Source organism: Pungitius pungitius, chromosome 6, assembly GCF_949316345.1.
Source record: "Pungitius pungitius chromosome 6, fPunPun2.1, whole genome shotgun sequence".
Taxonomy (NCBI): Eukaryota; Metazoa; Chordata; class Actinopteri; order Perciformes; family Gasterosteidae; genus Pungitius; species Pungitius pungitius.
In genome coordinates this window covers 14227622-14243937 of record NC_084905.1, presented here as the reverse complement: position 1 = coordinate 14243937, position 16316 = coordinate 14227622, and the positions used below count along the sequence as shown (strand labels likewise).

The window sequence follows — 16316 nt, the reverse complement described above, 5'->3', positions numbered from 1 at the left end:
GATTAAAAAAAAGCCTTTTACCTGAGAAGAAAGAGCAGCCGTGTAAATTCCACAATTAAGCTGCTTATTCTGATAGCATCTTTGTGAATTACACTTTTTGACATTTGCAGTTGCATCTCCTGAGCAGTGTAGCAGTTTATAGATTTTGACTAAAAACTGAGACAGCTAGACTCATCATTGAGCTGTTAGAATGTTAATGCGTCTTTAATGGTCTCATCGATCCCGATCAAGTATCTGAGTGCTGGCATCCTGTCAGATGTGGAAGCTGGTGCAGGCGGAAGGCAGGACTCAAAAGCAGGGTTTCCAATCCAAAGTGCTCTTTATTCATAACCAAAAACTCACCAGAGACTGTGCACCAACGACGAGTGACATTTAGACAATGACGCGACAGGGGACAACAGGCACACGGGGCTTAAATACACGAGGGAGGTGCAGGTGATTGGACACAGGTGGAAACACTCAGGCAATCACGGGACAAGGCAGGAAGTGAAGTTAACCCAGGACCACAAGAAACATGAAACTTCAAACTAAAACAGGAAGGGAGACCAAACCGTGACACATCCACACGTTTTTTTATTGAGACTTATGATAAGTGGTGCTTATTTAGAATAATAATAATCTCAAATTTGATGAATTCCAAAAAAGAGTGTTGGAAAGGTGAAATCATGTAATATATAAGATGTACATTATATACATTTACGAAAACAATTAAATAAGCACTATATTATATTATATTCTGAGTGATAAAAATAAATTACTTTTAGTTTTCCCAAACAACAAATTCAACAATCCACAAAGGTTGCAACCTGCACTTAACATATTTGATTCAATATCCCTTTATTTCCCTCAAGAATGAAATTGATTAATGAGTTTAATGTCACTGTGATACGTATGAAATCAATTACAGCTTTCTCATTCAGAAGCTATGGTGCATCCTTCTTTAGGTCAGATTATATGTGAAGTGAGAACATAGAGAGAAAATAGTTGAGAGAGAATAGTTCAATTTTAAGGCAAATTACCGTATTTTCGCGACTATAAGGCGCCCTTAAAATCCTTTTTTTTTCTCAAAAAACCACAGTGCGCCTTATAATCCGGAGCGCCATATATAACAACATCAATTAGTTGATCCATACTGGTTAACGAGGATCCATTGGAGGGCAAGTCTGGTGCCAGCAGCCGCGGTAATTCCAGCTCCAACAGCGTATATTAAAGCTTCTGTAGTTAAAAAGCTCGTAGTTGGATGTTGGGATCGCGCTGACGGTCCGCCGCGAGGCGCCACCGTCTGTTCCAGCGCTGCCTCTCGGTGCAAGATGCACGACAGCATTTGCCAAGAATGTTTTCATTAATCAAGAACGAAAGTTGGAGGTTCAGAGATATTGTTAATATCCACATTAACGTTTGAACAACGTTACCATGGGAGTGAAGAGTTTTCAGAACGCTTAATAACGTTTGATTTAGCACAGCCCGATCTAGTGGATGCATAACACAGCCCCAGTCAAACGTTTTACTGCAGTATCTTCTATTCTATGCGCCTTATAATCCGGTGCGCCTTATATAGGAAAATAGTTCTAAAATCGGCGATTCATTGAAGGTGCGTCTTATAATCCAGTGTGCCTTATAGTCGCAAAAATACGGTACATTTGACAGTTGTACTGTTAGTGAGATCCAAGTGCATGTCATTGACTACTTATCAGTGCATATCTTGGCTGTATTTCATTTCTCTTTATTGGCAGTTATCAACGTTACAGATGCAAGGCTGTTGTTCAAGGAAACTATTACGCCTTTAGAATATACTGCAATTGCAACTTTGTATGCGTGTACATGCGTTTGTGCGTGTGTGTTTCTTTGTGTGTGTGTTTCACTGCATGCAATGGAGCCTACGTATTTACTTTTATCAAAGCACATTATAAAGAGAAAGAAAATAAAAAAATAATAATAATACCAAATTCATCTACCAAGTTGCATGTTTAAAATGGTAATACCCAAAGCCTAACCCATTGGGAATAGAGTAGATTTCACACTGAAATAAAACTGATATAATGATCTAGTTGGAATACTTTTTCCTTTCCAAGGTGACTATGACAATAGTTATCAAACCCTTCCAAATTATTCAAGAGAAGAAACTCAGGAGAAAAGCAAGAACACTGTGTAAGTACCGCACACCAACGTGTCTGCCATTTGCTCTGATTTTGTCTAATTTCAAGGTAACTACAAAGCTTGCAGAGAGACTCTTCCAACTGTATTACAGCCAGAGAGGATATGCTATGATTTAGAAGTGCAGTCTGAAGTATCACTTCACAAGCCAGGGGTAAACTATAATACAAAGTATTCTAATGGTAACTTGAGTTATGAATACCGGAAGTTGCATTCAAATTAGAAATCTTTCATGGTAGATGTAAAACGGGCAGAAATTGGAGGTAGAAATTGGTCAAATGCATAAAAGACATCACATTTCATAGACTTTTATGATCTGATCCACGTCAACAGACGTTTACTCCTGTCCGACACGTGGCTGAGGTTGCTGAGGGCAACCTAAGTATGTAACCCTGGGTTACAGGTGTGGCAGAGGTATGGGAGTGGGGGAGGCCGAATTGAGTCATTGTAACAGATATCACTTGAGGAATCACATTTATTGTTATCTTCACCCTTGCATAGACTAAATTCCCTGCAGCTATCAAGTCCCCTCAGTCCCTGCGGTAATTTGAAAGCCTTCAGCAAGCCGTTGTTTCAATGGGGAGGGAGAGGAGGGGCAGAGAAAGATGGGAGCATGAGATAGGAATAGCCCAAAAACTGTTCGGCACAGAGAGAGACAAACAGGAAAAGGCTTGCTATGGCGAAAGCGCTAGATAAACAAATGGGGAAAGAAGGTCATAGAGCGCTTAAGGCTGTATCAAATTAACAGCATCGTTGGATTTGTTTAAATATTTATGATCAATATGTATGTATGAAATGGGTTTTGGATGTATGAATTAGCTTGAGCAAAATCTTTGACACCACGTGCGGCGGAATGATGCTGAAAGTGACGCACATCGTGGGGGGAAGCTACTGAGGTGATGAATGAAGACTAGGCGGCCGCGTTAGAATTAACCGCCAGAGAGAGAGGATGAAGGAGGGGAGCGAGTGAAGATGCGAAGGACTGTCAAGGAGAGGAGGGCGATAAGAGGTTGATGCTCAAGTGAGAGCGTGAAAGAAACTAGGAGGGGATTTCTAGGCAAAGGGAAACGGGGAGGAGCGACATTTAAAACAAATGGGATAGAGCTTTTTGCCCCCCCCCCCCTCCTCTTCCCCTGCACACGCACGTGCTCCCACAGCCTGCCTCAGGGAGCCATGGCGCATGCACGCTTGCAGGCAGACAGGCAGCATGAGATCAATCGTGTTTTGGGACTAGTGTGTCCTTGTGTGTGTGTTTGTGGGTGAGAGAGGAGAGTGTCAGTGTCGTAGCATCATGCTGCTAGCGGCGTATGCCACTCTAGCTGAGGTGCAATGTTAGCAGGAGTGGAGGGGGCTGTCTGTGCATGTGCCAGTGCGCACGGCTAGAATGCACATCGAGGACTTGCGGTGTGCGAGCGAGCCGTCAAAGGGTAGAGGAGCCACGGCGAGCAGCAGCAGCAGCAGCGCCGTCCGAGTGTGTGTGAGTGAGCGAGCGTGTGAGAGGTGGAGGGGAGAGGAGAGGGGAAGAGAGGAGAGGAGAGGAGGGGGAGGAGAGGAGAGGCAGACGCGGCGGGACTCCCAAGAGAAGGAGTGGGAGTCGGGGAGCAGACCCAGCCTCTCTCTCTCCCCCACAGGAGTATCCGGACCTAAGGACGAAGCAGGACCTGCAACCCAGCTTGCAGCAGCTGGACCTGGAGGGGACACACACACAGGGATCTCTCTCCCTCTCTGAAGGAGACTTCTTCCGGAGCCCCAACTCAGGATGTGTTTGACCAATGGGGGCTTTCAGACCGATCTGACTGACCCACGAAGAGAAGGAAACGGTGCAGTGCCTCTTATCTTTAAACATTTTTGCATCTACCTCGGTTTGAATACGGGAGAGAAGAAGAGAGGCTAAAAGGGACCAAAAGGGGGTTTTGTCTGTGCTATTGAAGAAAGAAGAGAGGGAATAAGAGGAGGAGGAGGAGGAGGAGGAGAGAGTGGTTTGGAAGGAGTGGACTCGTTGAACCCTGATTGTTAACTGTTGCTCAAGAGGCACTTGGACTTGTCAATGAATCCCCCCCTGGCCTGCATAACAACCAGGGGGCGTCACCAGCTTGCTGTCCCACTGACCACCATGTCAGTGACCACAGGCTTCGGCTACCAGCTGCCTGGAATCACCACTGTAACATATGTGTTTGTTTTCAGCCCTGGCTCAGTGCAGAGAGACCCGAGCCCCCCTCATCACACACCTCCAGCGCTGACGGGCCCCCGGGGTCCCAAGCGGAAACTCTACAGTGCCGTCCCCGGACGTACCTTTATTGTGGTCAAGCCCTACACTCCACAAGGGGAGGGAGAGATCCAACTTAATCGTGGAGAGAGAGTCAAAGGTAGGTTGTCTGCCCTTGTTCATGTTTTAAAACCTTTCTTAATCCAACACTGAAACTTCTACCTCCGGACTGTTGATTTTCTGTATTTCACCCCCACTAGTTGTGTGTAGGGTATCCCGTAAAGCCTGTGGGTACATGTGGCTCTCATGACTTTCAGTGCTGGGTTAGTTGCTGTGCTCTCTCACGTCTAAGATGCAAAGCACACCATTAACTCACAATGTTTTTGGCCGCAAAGCAGTATTGTAATCCTTCAGCGAGGAAGTCATTGCAGTGCTGTATAAGCTTGACATTGGGGAAATGTCATTTCATCCATTTGTAAATGTGCTTTTTTCTGCTTCACACAGAGATGCAGTGGCTTTGCTTTCACGTGTTTGTGTGTGTGCTTTTGTCTCTCCATCCATGCTTCACTCAAGACTATGACAGTAATGACGTAGAAGGTAAACTCCATAATATTCTTCTCACCCTGTATCCCTCCCATACCCCTGAGCTACACCGACAGTGTAGTAATTAGTTCTGGCCCTGTTTGAATCCACTTGATATTTGTGTGCAGTCTCAGTATGGATCTGTGATTACTTCAAGGAGAGGGCATGCAAATTCAAACTGGTCCCGTGTGCGTTTGGTTGTTGGTATGCATACACACACACGCACACACACTCCTTCTTCACCCTGAACATGTAACTGTTTTTGTCCCTCCTCTTATCACTGGTCCACAGACACCCAGCTTCACTTTGACCCCTACATCCTGCCACCTCACACACCACCTCCATCACCATGGATCAAACCCACAGCAGCCTAATGGAAACAGTTCCCTCATGTTCTCAGACAGGCCCGGGAGAGAAAGAGAGCGAGAGCAGTCACACTCATACTGAGACCTCTCATGTTCCTTTCATATCTACAGAGGCACAGGAAGTACAGATTAAGGGTCAATTTGGAATTTCAATTTGGACTTTTCCAAATACATGGTAAACTATTCTGCTATGTGCCGGTTTAAACCCACTCACAGGACCCTTCTCCTGCCTGGACACATACTGAAGCATTGCTAGCCCTTCCTACATCAGATGTGTTTTGTCTTCAAGCTTCTCTAACCTCAAAGACATGTTCTGATAGCCTTACCCCTGTATGCTTTGATGTCCCGTCTTTATAGTCGGTTGGAAACACACAAGGCCATTTACCAGTTACTAATACAGATGAACAATTCGGACTCAGAAATTCAGACTCATGTTTTTGCCAAATGATACGGCATTGTCTGAAACAGTGACGCATACTGATGTTGACACAAATTTTATCGGAAATGTGATGACTCAACAGCAGCTAGTACGCCTCCATCTACTGAATGGATCTGCTGTCACTGTCTTTTCTGTCGGTGCAGCGGAATCCACAACCCTGCCACTAATGTGAAGACACAGTGTTTTGCTGTTCCTTCATGTTGGCCATGCAGGAAACAAGCTTACAGTCGCATGGCTGCCAGCCGCATGGCCCAGCCAAGTAAACCATCTGGCAGGGATACGCAACACTCACCTTCATAACCATTACTAGGGTGCATTCACTACGCTTCTGTAGAAATATTTCACTGATGTCAGCTGATTGTGGAACATCCTAATAAGGTATCCAAATGTCCACAGCATGTAATTCTAGCAGGGCATGACCAGTCCTCCTTGCACAGAGGCACAGAGAGACGAGACCCAAGGAGTCACTTCCTCTGGGGATGGATGACCCTTGGTTTGATACATAATGCATTTTATCTAATCTAAATTCATAAATAGATGAGTTGCTAAGAGTAATAGGGCCCATTTCTATTGGAGACGAGGCGGAAAGGCAAGTGAAAGAGAGCGGATGATTAAAGAATTCATTTATTTATCTTTTTCTGTCTTTTCCCTCTTAATAAGGTGACGAGCAAATCAAAAACATCTACAACGTAAGCACCTGAAATCGGAATTCTTCGTACCCTAAAGCTAACTCTGATACTGCGTGTGACTCAAGTTATGTTCATAATTCAGTTATTGTTAGATAATTAGCCTCTTTTAACAAGAACCACATACGTACACAGACACACACACATAAAGACACATGTTCATATGCAATACCAGTCAAACATTTGAACACACTTTCTCATTGAATTGAATGGGAAAATGTGTCCAAAACATTTGACTTGTGTGCATATATCGTGTATATCTATATATAGATATATATATATCTAAATATAGATATACGCACAGCCCGACGCTTATCTCTGTCCTCACACCATTGTTAATCACCAGCCATAACAGAGAAGCATCCTCATGATGAGATCAGACTGGGTAAATCTCACTAAATGAATTTTCTAGTTGTGTGCCCTGGCTCTCTCTGTGTGAGCCGTGCGCTAGCATATATGCTTATAAGGATTAGCATAAATATCTATTAGTTCTCATTTTAGTAGGAATTATTGGTGATGTCTTGAGTCAAGGAGTGTTTTATGCTGAACAGGGAAAAATATTTTGAAATAATAAGAAGTCCCTTCCCTTCAAGCTCAAATAGAAGAGTTGAATCTAAGTTTACCTAAAAGTATTCATCATTTTGAGCGGCAGAATACCTATTGCTGCTCCTATATGCATAGTATTTAATACATTTGTTCAAATCATCCGTTAAACACATTTCCTCCCTCACCCTCTCAAGCGTTGACTTGGATACTGTGTTGAACTCTACTGCGTTTTTCTCTTTTTTCTGTATTTTGTGGTGCTAATAACTTAACAATAGATAGCAATCAGTATAGTTAGGTTTGATTATTCTGATTTAATTCATGTGTTTACTTGTACCATTTACAGGAAAAGATTTCACTAAAATCAAAAGGTTACCACACATTCATACACCTCACCTTATAGCTGATTTTTCAATATAATGAAGATGACGATCATTCCAATGACGTTAAGGTACTTGAACGTAAAATAAATATTTTCATTTTGAGAGAATTTGGATTGAAATGACTAGTTGTAAAAATAAATGTATGATAGAGATAATGTGTGAGGGGAAATAAATCTTATATGGTTCTCCATATTTTCATTTGTATGCTTCAGTTTCAGTTTGCACAAATGCAAATGATAACAACCGTAGACGGGCCTTAACTGTGTGCTTAGTTTGAATGTTTAAATCCAATGCTACATTAGCGTAGTGTCCTCAGAGTGTGTGTTTTGGCCAAAGAGTTTGTCCGCACGGAAAAACTCTGTCTTTACTCCGTGATTGTCAGTCCATTGGTCTGCTTTCTGAAATCAATGTCCCTACACAGACTTTGTCTACAAACAGCCCGCTGTCCACCATTTAACAGGGTCATCCACGTTCACCTCTCCAAGCAGACTCTCAGTGTCACCTAATGGGACTTGTTTGTCCTTCCTCACTCACAAATCTAGCATCTATTTGTGTGTGTCCGTTTATGTCAGTGGAGGCAGTTCACAGAAAAGGATGGTTACAAGATGATGAGATTTTGTGGGGGGTTTTCTGTGTACACGTGTGTGTGTATATCCATTCACGGCAGTGTGCTTGTTCTTTGATGATCACTCCATTAACGGGTTGCCTGGCCTGTGCCTTCGCCCTCTTACATCCCCCTTTAGACTCATTCCCCAGCTCGCCCCGTGTTTGTTTCTACTTCTCCCCTACATCCATGTAATCTGATCTCATCGTGCGGATTCACATCTCCTGAAGGCCACTTACTATCACCGTGGTAACTAGCATGGACAAATGCCACTGTAATCTAGTCAAGCTTTCTGCAATCTTGTGACCCCAAATAAACACACCCTTGCTTAACCATAACACAAATACATAGTCAGAGCAACAGATGTGTGTCGCAACATGCTTTTTCCGCCACGGGGGGCATTAACTGCACATTCAGGGTGTGCTTCTCCTTAAAAAGGTGACACATTTAAGAGCATGCTTTTGTGTTGTATTACATCTCACACACACACACCAACCGCATACACCTTCTCCAATCCCCATTATAAATCTTGCGGACAGCCATGAAAATGAAACCAGTACAAGTAACGTTGAAATTAGACATTCACCAACATGATTAATGGGGTTTAGCTGCACCCGATGTGTGCAGAATATTAAGAGCGCTATGGGCAGTGGAGGATTCCTGGACCAGCTATATGACGCAAACATACACAAGTATGCTGGGTTTTCATGTATTGTTTCAGGTCCATCATGACACAGGCTCAGAGAGCAGCATGATGTCTGCCACCTTGTAGCTCATTCTCTAACGCGGGAATGCTGATAACGTGTCTTTAGAAGTGCAAAAGCTTTCTGTTGAACAAAAGTCTAAAGGTATGTTCTTCTTAACTCAACAATCGCTACACATAAATGTACATTTCCAGCTAGGCCAAAAGCCAGTAGATTATACAGATATTTAAATTGTCCACAAAGCTTGCTAATGTTATGTAAAAAATGAATATTCATCTGTCGGTTACCAAGCAACAGGTGCTAAGTGCAGGCAGCTCTGACATATCATTTAAAGATAAAGATCATTTTAAAATAAACTCACATTCTAAGATATATCATATTTTAGCCTCCCACTGTGAGCTTGGGTTGAGTTACCGGTAATTAGACTTCCTCTTGGTGTGGTTGTGGCGTGACGTGTGTTTGTATGTGTGGGTATTTCTGTGTACGAGCATCTCTCTAGTGTAGTTTTCATTGTAAAGTGTGTATGTGAGGCGTTCATGTCTATAAATGTATTAGTGTATGTCTGCCTGTGTGCCTTTGTGTGTGTTTGCGTTTGTGCCTCACAGTTTAAGTATTTGCCTTCCACAAGTTAAATAAACAGTATTCTTCAAGCATTCAGCAGCCAGCTGTCCTAATATCCGAGGCACACACACAGAAATGTGTCTTTCTCTGCCCGAGTTCTGTCTGTCTCTTTTAGTCTGTGAGCAACAACACAATATATACATTTTGTATGCTATGCTGTGCATTAACAGATTTCCCATTCCAAATGGTTAGGGGTCTTTATTTTGGAGCAGAAATGTGAGATCTCACAGTCAACTCAGTCAACTATAAAGCTTTTGACCTCATCAGTGCACGCATTGCATTTAAAGTTACAGTAGAGTGTGATAGAACTTAAAATATATGTATTGCCAACCAACAGTTGTTAATTTTTCACGTAATAAAAGTAGAAATGAAATTGGCTGTAACGCCACAAAGTTTCACTCAGTTCCTGTGATATTCTCACTCAACTAGTAGACAAGACTTAATGTTTTCCATATAATGAAGACAGTATTGATATAGCAGCAACAACGCTATCTCACCCACTCTTTGGTTTCCCCTCAAGTAAACTGCACTGTTACCATTGTACCATTGATTTTCTAAGTGCTTCAACACAAAATATATGCTGCCAACATTTTTTTTCATTATATATTCCTTTCCTTCAGTGAAAAAGCACCTGGTATTTCTAAAAAATGTACAACTATGATAGCCTGTATACTTATATCTAAGCTCTTTCCTCGAAATAGAGAATGGCCTCTTAAACAGCATCTGTAGAGGTTAAACTGGATGAATAGAAATGTGTCATGCAGAAAAAAAATATTTAAAACATGATACCAACTGTTGATGGTATGTTCACACTATCCGCATAAGGAAACCCCGAGAGGCCACAAAAATCTTTCAAGAATGAGATTGTATTTTATGGTCCCCAGAAGAAATTAGTGTAGACCTGAGGCTAGTCAGTGCATTAACAGATTTCCCATTCCAAGCTGTGTGTGTGTGTGTTATTGATACTTGACATAGTCACGAAGCAAGGAAGTTGATGTCACGCCTAACCTTCTAGCTGTCTAATCAGAGTAGCAGTAGGTTGCAGTAAGTCCCGCCCGTGCACCCGTGCTCCCTGCTGAATACACCACCTGTTCTGCAAATACACTCTCATCCTCTTAGTTTTCTGTCCATACGGTGAATCCTAGCTCACAGGATCATCCCACACTGAGCCCCTAAATGAAATGAACGCCCATGCATTCACTGAGATGCACAACATGCTAATTATGTGCACGGCATAACCACCAATTGTAGAGTTGAAGGGTGTATGTAAAAAAACATGAACAGGGAAACTGCTGCATTAACGGGAGGAATTGACTTGAGCATGGCAGGCCTGCACCAACGGAGTGACTCCAGATGGTAACAACAGGTATTTTCTGTTATGCACGCTGTCAAACCCACTTTGCAGTTGAGGATGTGAACATTTGCATCCAAAGGTCATGTCCTCACCCAGTAATGTCAGGTACAGTCACTGTTTGACACCTTTTGAAACAACGTGTGTACCTTGCTGTAAGTAAAATAATCATAGAAACAGGCTAATTTAACTCTCTCATGCAGCCACATGCGATTTAAATCAATAATGCATTTCGTCCTGTAATAATATGTTGTGGAGGGTGGAGCATATGGTCAGCACATTAATTAATCACATCATAAACACTATCATTAATGTGACAACCTGACTTGTCAGCCGATTAGTTGCGTGATTAACACCTCAACAACAAGCAATATACCACTCATCCGTTAACAATCAGCTGGCCTTCAATGGCTGATCTACAGCAAATCAATCACTGGAATATTCTGATGAGAACTCCGTTGTTATCAGTTCCTTGCTCGCCAGTGTACAACATAATACAATTTATTCAACATGGTTGTTTCTATTTCTGTGCCATCAGAGCCATGCGACGTTGTACCGGACAATGAAAAAAAGAAGTTAAGACATAGGATGATTATAGGGTACTCAGTTCTATTTTGTTTCCTCCTGAGGGTTGATGAAGTAGAAGAGAAAGAAAGAAATATGAAATAAAAAGCAAGTGAGAATGAAAGAAGAGTGTTATGTCGCCCTCAAGCCTAGGCGGGAGTGAGGGGAGGAGATGAGAAGAGAAGAGGGATCCCTCTGAGTCAGCCTTGGAGATTTCCTCCCTCCTCCTTTCCTTCGTCTCCTCCCGCTGTAATTTACACTGCCACCTCCTCGTTTTTTGTCTTCGTCTCAAGCCGTCTTCCTTTGACTTTACAAAAACGAATTCTCATTGTTTCTATATTTTTTCTTAAACTTGTCAAATCTTTATTTTTTCTTATTCATTCTCTTTTTTTATTTCACTCTCTTTCTTTCCCATTTCTCTCTCTCTCTCTCTCTCCATCCCCCTATGACTCTCTCTCAGTTGAATAATGATGAGCCGGAGACTAATCCACTCCCTTCAGCTTTTCTAAGTAAAATACATCCAATGTGGATCAACATGCAGGAAACCAGAGCTCACGTTTGACTCGGGGCAGTGAGCGGTCTCTCCCTCTTGGCTCTCTACTTCAATCAGTCATGTATCTCTTCTGGGGTCTACTCGCCCCGTCCCACATCACCTTTTTAATTGTAAGCTAAATCTACCTCTCCTATTTCATCTCGTCCTCCTTCTTTGATTTTAAATTTGATTTCCTTACAAAGTAATCCAATCTTTTCTTGTATTGCACAACCTGTTGACTCTGCAAATTAAATCTCTATGATTCCATATGTTCTCTGTTCTCCCCCCAGAGCATTGGCATGTATTCTCTTACTCATATATTACAGATAACAATGACCATCCCTTGCACTACTGCACAGAGTCCTCCCCCTTTCTCGTCCCTATAGAGTACGTGTGTAGGCGAATGTCAGCGTGTCTTTGGTGGTGTCCCCCTTGTTTCATAAAGATGCAACTCTGCTCTCTTTCCCTATTATACTGAATAGAACTGAGGTTTAATAAAGAGTGGAGGGATCCAAATCTAATAACATCTCCACTCAGGTTATTGGAATGTTTTCCACTCTCACCTGCACACACTTAATGCGAAGCACGCACACACGCACACACAGAGGGCAGAGATACTTTTTTTCAGAAAAGCCTTACTCAGCAAGAAACTATAATACTTAATAGCTAACATTGCATTACACTTACTGTACATCACATGCAAACACATGCACAATTGTGCTGTAAATTGTTTTCAGAGAAGCAGCATAGTTTTTTTTTAATAGAGAAAAATGGGGTTCCCACGCGAGGTTCTGGGGGCAGACCTAGAGGTCAGGTGCCCAGGTGTATTTATTCATATTTATGTACAGTATGAATCTAAAAATACAGACTTAGATATCATTTATAACTTAAAATGAAACTGATGGATGTCTTTTCATTATGGATTATGGCTGTAGAAGTTTTATTTTCTATATAACTCAATTCATTTATGTATGCCTAAAGGCATATATTTTTTATAGAGCAGTTAAAAGGAACACATTCAGAATAATATTCAACAGTTAGAGAGACAGATTTAAGAGGCAGCACTCCACTACCTTCCCCTGAAGTGGCACATTTACTTTCACTCATCAATTAGGAATTAACCAGTCGCACAATTGGATCAATTATCACTCCCGCATCATATTTTCACCCTTTAATTTTGCTACATCACAATGTTTCCATTTGATATGTGAATTATGATGTCAGAGATGCACAGGTTCCCTGTGTTTCTAACAGCGAGTCCAACGTGCAGAGAGCCTTTTCTAGCATTTCATGGAAATCAAGTTGTATTTTGGCTTTGGCAATTATTCCGTGGCAACCCTGTCTGAATCAGTTTGAGTGCATCAGTGGCAGAAAGCCATCAGCCTCTCTTAGCACAGCTGCATCCTTTTTGTCTGTTTCTGCAGGCTAATACGGGAGTTTGATGCATCCACTGTAACCTGTAACCATTTGATTTGTGTTATAAAGAGACTGCTGCTTCCTTTACCAGCTGCCACTTGTGTATTCATTCATAGTTGTTCCGAGTGCATTCATGTGTGAATATGTGTGTTTGTTGCTTGGAAAAAGAGAAACAAAGAAAAGATGAGAAAGAGGAAGAAAATGAATGACTCAGCTCAAAGCAATAGAGCGTAGCAAAGCAAGAATTAAAATTAGCTCAATTCGTCACCGCGAACACACAGAGACATTCTCACACACACACACACACACACGAGGAGGGGTGCATTGAAGCTTGGAGGCAGAGTATGTGAGGAGTATAAATAGCTCCACTTCCTTTACTGATGCTATGTTTAAACCAGGAGCCCTGACTGAGTTAACCAAGAGCAAAATACAGAAGTTACGTGCACTATGAGCCCAACACACACACACACACACACACAACAAACAACACAGACAAAGCGCACTATTGTAGCAGACTTTTTGCGAGATGTCAGACTTCTTGCACACTCATGATTGGTTCTTGTCTCTTTGTCATTGCTGTATATAGGCTCTATTAGAAAAACATTACTCTCCTTTCTGGTCAAATTTCTTTTTTTGTTTTGTTTTTAGTATTCCTAAACTCATAAGTTGTCATTAATGGCCCAGTGAGATGTTTTTGAATTTGCAAAGAGAACTCATTGCATCTTAGATTATTGACAGCATGCTTGACAGCGTTACAGAAGGTACAAAGATTTACTACACAGTGGAATGAATGTGACTTAGCAATCTATTTTTCATTTTGTAATGGTGCAATGGTGTGTTCATGTTTGACTGTGTGTATGAATAAATGTCACAATATGCTCTCTGTTTGCAGCCACTAGTTTACCTGTGGAGATCATTATAATCATTGAGGCAGGCCGCTGCGCCTGCGCTGTCGAGACAGGCCTGATTTTGTAATGTCCGGCTGAGGTGTTGATGGCCCTTTGTAATGAAGTCTTTGCATGAAGCTAAATCCGACCTCCTACTATTTATTTAGTATTTCACTAATACCTTGGTTATATGTATGAAGTCAAAATTTAAAATGACCTTTTAATACAACTATTAGCTGCGATTAACCTGATCGGTGGCCTGATCTTTGCATCAAAATTCCACAGCTTTGTTATTCTTTGGTTGTACTAATCACACATCAAAGTGTAATTTGCCTACGAAATCAGATCTTCCACAAGTCTTTTGTGTCAAAGTGCTACCGGCATGGTCTTGAAACACAGAAAACTATACTCAGAATGTTTGAATGGGGACTGGTACAATGCAAATGTTAAAATGGAAAATATTGCTGTCAGCAATACGTCAACGCCATCAAATTTGTAAGAGTATCTGAAGAGTTAACAGCCAAATGTCTATTTTGTACATTGGACCTTCTTCCATGAAAGAGCACATTTAGTAGTTTGAAGTCACCAATGGTTGCAGACTGCAGCCACTTAGAAACCACTGCAGGTTCTTTTCAAAATGTTGTAAAATCCCCAAAGCTCCGCACTGACAGCCTTGTAATGTTTGCACAGTTTGTTGCTGGAGATGATAATTTATTGACTCTTTGTCTCACTACCATCTTCAACTGTAGCATATTGCAATTCTCCCTGCACAGACATGAACTGTTTAAAGTCCGTCCTGCCACTTGTCAGTTGTCATGCCAACACATTGTTGGTAGGAAGTTAGAGGCTACTGATACAGAAAGGAACTCTACAGTACATCTTAGGCCAAATACGTACAATATGTGCACGCTGTATCGCCACTGGGGCACACAGATACATGCGTGTCGCTGTTGTTAGTGCTAGATATGATTCAAATATGTAAAAATGTACATGTTAATTCGAAGTATATTTTAGACTAACAGCACCTTAATGTAAAATGATAATCTAGCTGTTTGTATTGATAAATTAACTGTTAGAGTGGCAGTGAAATTTGGTTTACAGTGTTTGTTTTTCTGTGTGTTAAAGACTCTCCACCATTGAATGCTGAGAACATCAACCATGCTATGTATTAAAATACTGGTGTGTGTCCTAACTGTTGGTTACTTTACTAACAATTAGTCAATTTGCTTCATTTTTTAAGTTCGAGTGTTGGTGATGTGTTTAAAGTTGATTGAAGGGTACCTTATATTAATGTAAGGTACCCTGTAAGACCGTATGTGTGGAAGAGCAGCCTACGGTTTTGAACGTGTACTTGGATTGTGTAGATCTGTTATACAGTGACTTCTGTTTGCATTCTTAGATACTCAGTGGTCAATTGTTTCCGCATTGTCAGGTATTGGTGTCAATTTCAGGGACCAGAAATGGATTTGTTCTGGCAGTATATGGTACAGAGGGAAGTAAGTGAAGATCAATCAACGCTCTCACCTTTTATTTTATTTGTGTCAATGGACAGAGTGCACATGCGGCACTTGCCTACTGAAGGTACACCATTACAGTATAGACAGACAACTTGACAGAGACAAAGAGGGGGATTGCAACAATGACAAAGAAATCCCCCAGAAGCACAGTGATGGAGAGTAGAATAGACTCGAGAGCCAGAGAAAAAGGGAACAAAGAGTTTGAACATGGAAATAAAGAGATGGAGGGAGTCTGTTCTCTGGAGACAGTCAGGGTAAAGTTGTGTTAAGCAGTGATCAGAGAGGGGGATCAGTCCTCGTATCCGCCGGGTGCTCAGTGTCATGTTTCTGCAGCAGAAAGTCGATAAACTTTCCTTTCTGCTATCGCACGCCACTTCTCTCTTAGCAAATGTATGTTTAGGCTGGCGGAGACAAGGTATGAAGGGGTTAGCTTTGTGTACATCTCCATCTCCAAAGCATTGGTTGTGTAAACGGTAAGTTTTAGTCACCTTCTCTGGCTTGTTACTAAATATGTGTCTTTGATCTGGATCAATTCCTCCTCGTGCCCCAGGTTACATCACTGTGACACGTCGCCATGCCAGAGTAGAATATTGTTTGGAGGAAGTAGTCCACATCATTCAGCAGGTTGTCTGCTGGCTACTGCATCATACTGCCGTAACCTAGCAACCAGTTTAGAAGAAGGACTCGCTCAGGCAAAACTTTGGTTCCAGGTGGTGATCTCCGAGGAGTATATTTGTGAGTGTGTGTATGTGTGTGTGTCGG

General features: G+C 41.9%; 1 protein-coding gene across 14 annotated transcripts in view; it reads left to right on the top strand.

Moving 5' to 3' along the window:
- shank3a (SH3 and multiple ankyrin repeat domains 3a) overlaps positions 1-16316 on the top strand; it is a 136200-nt gene that overhangs the window by 84964 nt on the left and 34920 nt on the right. For all 14 annotated transcript variants that reach the window (XR_005114226.2, XM_037450566.2, XM_037450563.2 and 11 more), the window contains one exon: positions 4339-4520. Coding sequence is in view for 13 of the 14 variants with exons in the window: in XM_037450566.2 (XP_037306463.2) it covers positions 4339-4520 (182 nt within the window). In the remaining variant the exon portion in view is untranslated. The remainder of the gene's footprint in view (positions 1-4338; positions 4521-16316) is intronic.